General features: G+C 39.2%; 2 protein-coding genes across 2 annotated transcripts; both read right to left on the bottom strand.

Moving 5' to 3' along the window:
- LOC104790338 (double-stranded RNA-binding protein 3-like) lies at window positions 10-2,418 on the bottom strand. The gene is made up of 4 exons (XM_010516068.2): window positions 1,788-2,418; window positions 1,428-1,684; window positions 1,119-1,338; window positions 10-1,042 (listed from the first exon to the last, which is right to left on the bottom strand). The coding sequence occupies exons 2-4, from the start codon at window positions 1,671-1,673 to the stop codon at window positions 447-449; spliced, it is 1,062 nt and encodes a 353-aa protein (XP_010514370.1). The 5' UTR covers window positions 1,674-1,684; window positions 1,788-2,418; the 3' UTR covers window positions 10-446.
- On the bottom strand, window positions 2,615-5,153 carry LOC104790337 (probable protein S-acyltransferase 7). The gene is made up of 5 exons (XM_010516067.2): window positions 5,070-5,153; window positions 4,351-4,533; window positions 3,943-4,239; window positions 3,619-3,852; window positions 2,615-3,532 (listed from the first exon to the last, which is right to left on the bottom strand). Exons 1-5 carry the CDS (start codon window positions 5,151-5,153, stop codon window positions 2,999-3,001), a joined length of 1,332 nt encoding a protein of 443 aa, XP_010514369.1. The 3' UTR covers window positions 2,615-2,998.

Below are 5,423 nucleotides of genomic sequence, written 5' to 3' on the forward strand. Positions count from 1 at the left end.
AAAAAAAAAAACAGATGTTACAGAGCCCAATTAATGAATGAAGAAGAAGGAGAAGCAGAGCAATCGGCGCATTAATGGCCAAAAACAAACGCCATTAATTTCACCTTCTTCTCCCCTCCCCACACACTCTCCTTTCATTTATTGCTCTCTCTCTCTCTCTCTCTCCCTTTTTTTTTGTTCTACGTGCAATTCAGAACATTGATTTCATGTCAGGCCGTAAAAATTCAAAAAAAAAAAAAAAAACTAAAACTCCAAAAAAAAAGTCAAAGTTTACACGAACATACTGAAACCCATGACTGCTTTTTTTACCCGTTTCTCTAATCTCTACAGTCAAATCCTTGACATGGGTTAATATAAAGACACAACCTTTAATCATGGGTTTATCTAAAGGCACGACCTTTAATCATAAGATTTTGATTCTAATCCTAATTCGATAATCTTGCATCTCAGAGACTTCTCTTGGCTCTCTCCCTTGTGGTGGACGGTGATGGTGTCGATGGATTTGTAGGGTTAGGGTTAGGTTTTGGTGGAGGAGCTGAACAAACTGGGATCACTGATCTGATGCGAACAGCTGGAGCCAGTTTCTGATGGTTTAACCCAAAACTTGGAAAGGGCAAAAGGTTGTTTCTTCTCGACTCCACTGATAATGATGGTAAAGTAGACGATTTGATTATCAACTCTGGCTTAGGAGGAACAGAATCATCTAGGCTCTGTTTCCTCTCTGCATATTCTTGACACTTCTCTAGCAATGATTTGACTTTGGATTCTTGTTGTGGGAGATTTGTTCTTGAAGGCCAGAATCTCGGTGGTGGTGAGGGCGATGAAGATGAAGCTTCATTGGTATACAGATTGATCGATCTGAGTTTCTCACACAACAAGTCTCTTGTGGTTGTTGTGTTTTGGCGAATTGTTCTGATGACTGTTCTTCTTCTTGACTGGTTTGGTTCCCTTCTTCTGACTTCTTTGGGTCTAAATCTTGAGAGGACTCTTGCAACTACCTCTTGTTCCTTCTCTTCACCTTTCAGTGGGGCCAAGCTTGGCACTGTGTAGGAAAGTGTGAAATGAGAGACATAACAACAAAGATTGAGTAAATAGTTTGGAAGGTTAGTGTTTGGTACTTTTTCTCAAGGAGAACCAAGCTGAAATGGCTGCATTCTTCTCAGCTTGCTTCTTAGTCTTTGCTGATTCTCCCTTAAAACTCATTCCAGCAAGCTCCACATTGCAAGAGAATGTTGGGATGTGACCAGGTCCTGATCTCACACTTGTGTAAACCGGTAAATCAAGACCAGCTCTATGTGCTGTCTCCTGAAGCAGATTCTTGTAGATCCCAGTCTCATCCTTAGAAAAAACAACCAAACATCGTTAGCACTTTGAAAGCATGATTCAAACATGAGAAATAACTTTTCATGCTTTTAGGGAAGACTTACTAGAACCCTAGCAGTTAGAGATTTTGAAGGACCCTTGGAAGAGAGAGCACTAAGAGCAACTTCCGCAGCTGAATGCTCAGCTTGTCTGAGAGTGGAACAATAGCTTGGGCTTTCAAATATCTCACCATTGAAGTTTACACTAGCTTTGAATCTTGGAGCATGATCTGGTCCTTCTCTTGTGCATGTATATGATGGGAGATTGAAACAACTTCTCTGTGCTAGCTCTTGCAACTGATTCTTATACATACTTTTGAGGCCTTTGAAAAAAAACAGAGAGATTGAGAAGACGAGTTAAAAGAGCAATAAAATTTGAACTCTATCAGCTAATATGGGTTTAAAGAGAAGACAAAGGAAACCCACCTGCTTAAATTGGTATTTAAGTGTTGGTGTCTCTTATATAAACAGAAGAGCTTGTCTCTATCATGTGATGGACCTTAAGGCTCTTCAGTGTTCAAGGGAAAGAGAGAGGGAGAAAGAGAAGTAGCAAAAATACAAAGAAACTCACTTGGTTTAAGTTGCCATTGAAGGTTTTTGGTGTAATAAGTGTCTGAATGAAAAGGAAAAAAAAATAAGCTTAGGGCTCTCTGATGTTGAAAGTGAATTTAGAGGACAGACAGATAAAAGATGAAAATAATAGTTTCAGAGGTTTTAGAGCTCTCTTACATGGTGGTTTTATCACAAGTAAGGTTCCTAATAAAGAGGAGCAGAGGCTACTAAATGATAATAGTGACATTTCAATTGAACTATGGTCCATTGTTATATTAATATATATATGTTGTATATATTTGTCTCTCCATCTATATATATATGTATATAGTACTGATGAAAATCTTATCGACTCTCTTTAAGATCCTGTCTTTATGATCTGCTGTTTTAGATTTTCAGAAAATTGATTAAAACTCTATAATTCAAGGCTTTAATTATTGATTTGGACATTTTCTTGACTTTATCTTTGACTCTGTAGAGACCTTAGCACACTCTTCTTCTGTAACCTTGTCCTATGAAATAAAAACAAATTGCATTAATTTAGAGGAGAAACAAATTGAATTAATATAGAACAAAAATCAACAAGAACATTAAGGGGCTCTTATGCATTAACTGTAGAGACATGCTTCAGTGAACAACTATAAAAATGTTCTGTCTTTTGGTCCACATGTCTTAATAATTCGGCTTCAGCTTCTTGATAATAAGAGAATTCTTTTGTTTTTCTCTAATACCTTAAAACATAGATCTCTGGTTAAATGTATTAACATACAGCTAAAAGAAAAGTAGAAGAAAAAAAAAACAAATCCAGAAGAAGCTCACTCATACAAACAGCACACCAATTCAACCTCTGCTTACCACAACAAAGCCAACCCAACCCAACACAACCACTTTCCACATTAAGAACATTAGCAAGTTCTTTCCCACCACAAACCACAAGACTGATTTTAAGTTGAATAATCCAAAAACACACATTTGAAATAGCAAAGAAAAAGTAAACTCCCCTCAGATTTTCTCTAAACCTGTGTTCACCATACCGAAATTTCGACTCTGTTCTTTCTTCATTCAGTTCTAAACCGTGTATTCAATTATGTAGGCCGGTTCTCAGTTACTAAACCGCTTCCGCTGCTGCTTCCTCCGCCGTTCTGGTTTTGTTCTCCTACTCTGGCTGCTAAGGCCATAACTTCTGGTGACATGTCCCAGCTTCCGCTTTTCCTTCCCCAGCTTGAGCGTCTCGGGTGCATACCCGGCCTATCACTCTGTTCATCAACTGTTGTCCTAATCTCTGGAGATAGCTCGCCTAACTCACCGTCCTTAACATGTAACCGCTCATTGTTACCATGTTTACCGTCATCATGATCTGACATTGTCGGACCCATGTCTGCCCAAACAGCCTTCCTTCCCATTTCAATGTCATCATTGGCTTTACCCATGTTTGGACTCATAAAACCGCCTGCTACCGATCTAGGAGGCAATGGAGGTTCTCGCTGGACCATAGCTCTGAAGTCATTCTTTGAAGGAGGGATTGAGGAACAAAACGTTTCTTTAAAGTTATTAACCACTCCCTTGTTATGTGGGTTGCTTCGCCGATCATATCTGTAACGGAAATTCTCATATGTAGTCTGCATTAAACAAAGGAAATCAACAGTTACAGCCATTCCGAAATTTCCAAAATAGAGGAATCAGGATTGGATTGGTAGATACGTACCTGGTTCGTGCTGATGAGATACAGATGGAACACTGTTAAGCCACCAACAAACCACATTGATATGAATGTGTAGATTATCAGAACAATGGAGGCAGGAGTTTTAAGCATTGCCTTCCAAGTGGTTGTATGCTCTGAATCCGTAATCTTTCTTATATAGACCCAGCAGAAGGCAAACACATATATACAGAGAAGTGTAGTGGAGAAGACAAACATGAAGAAGAATCGGTAGTTCCTCTGCAACAACCATCACAAATATGAGATAGTTTTTAGGGAATTGGTTAATGTGAATAGTTTGAAGACAGTTTCAGTTGGACTGTGACTTACCATCCCAATACATTGGCCAACCCAAGGGCAGTGATGATCAAACCTTTCTACGCAGTTGTTGCAAATTGAGCAATGAGAGCACCGAGGCGGCCTATAGAGCATGCAAGTGTCACAGTATTTGACCTTAAACGTGACTCCATTGAGCTCTACTTCCTTAATGCGAGGCAGTCGTAGCTGCGGGGTCTGGCCAGCCCCTGCATCCATGTTGCCATCAAGAGCTTCAGGCTCTGGAGGATGAGCATTCCTTGGAATAATACCTGGATCTCTTCCGGATGTAAGCAGCAGAAGAATTAAATCCTGAGGAAAGAAACAGAATTGTATGGAAAATCAAAAACTTGGTGAATACAACAAAATGAAAGCATCAGCTTATAGAGAACATATGCAAAGCGGGAAAGACTATACACTTACATAAATGGTGAACACAACGGCGACAGCTACTATTGATACTCCCCAGCTATCAGAGAAGTCATCAATTAACTTCCTTGCAACAAAGATGCAGAAAATTGTAACGGGGACAGCAATGAGACAAATGGTCAGCGCCAGTGATCTTACATCTGGCCCAAATACAAACCTTCCCTGAAGAAAGAATATCTGCAATAAAAAAAAAAGGGGGAAATGAGTAAAGCTAATCAAATTTGAAGGAAGAAACTTTAACACTCCAGTAGAAGAGAAACTATCAAGAATAAAGCATTTCTCAATAACCAGAATCATCTAGAAAGAGAAAACCTCCTTATAAACAGGCATCAAACTATATATAACTAATCTCAAATTACAAACCAAAGTAACTCAAACCATGATTGAGCTATATATAGATAAAGTGAAAATGCCTTGTTTTAGCTTAAAACCATCCCACCACAAAAGGCTTCTAAAAGCTTATGCCCACCAAGTGAAACATACGAAAACGACATCAAAATCAAGGATTCTCGAAAAAGGCAATAGCTGGACTGGATTCTCCAAATGACTCAAAAGTTATCTATCTACACAAACCAAGTTCCAATTTGAACTAGGTTGAAATTGGGACATAGCTAAAATCTAAAATAGGCTTAAGCAAACTAAGAAGAACAAAACCAGAAGATGCTTTAAGAATGAGAAAAACCCAAACTCAGAAAGAGAAAAAAAGGACTCACATTGCTGCCTTTCCAAGTTTGGTAAACCCTTAAATCACCATTCGATCCAGAATCAGATCGCTGAGGAGGAGGCACTACATACATATCTCAACCTCAATTTCTACTACTTCTCTCTCTCTCTCTCTCTCTCTCTCTCTCTCTCTCTCTCTCTCTCTCTCTCTCTCTCTCTGACGACGGCGTCACCAAGAACTGAGTTTTACAAAACTCGTAAGTAAAAAAAAAACAAAGAAAAACCCAAAAAAGGGAAGACGGAGAAGGAACGAGACTAGGTTTGGGTAAGAGAGAGAGAGTCTCCGGTGAAAAGGATTATTCAGATTTCCGGCGAAGTAAGCCGACAAGGGCACGAGTAAGCCA

This window comes from Camelina sativa, chromosome 6 (assembly GCF_000633955.1).
Source record: "Camelina sativa cultivar DH55 chromosome 6, Cs, whole genome shotgun sequence".
Classification (NCBI taxonomy): Eukaryota; Viridiplantae; Streptophyta; class Magnoliopsida; order Brassicales; family Brassicaceae; genus Camelina; species Camelina sativa.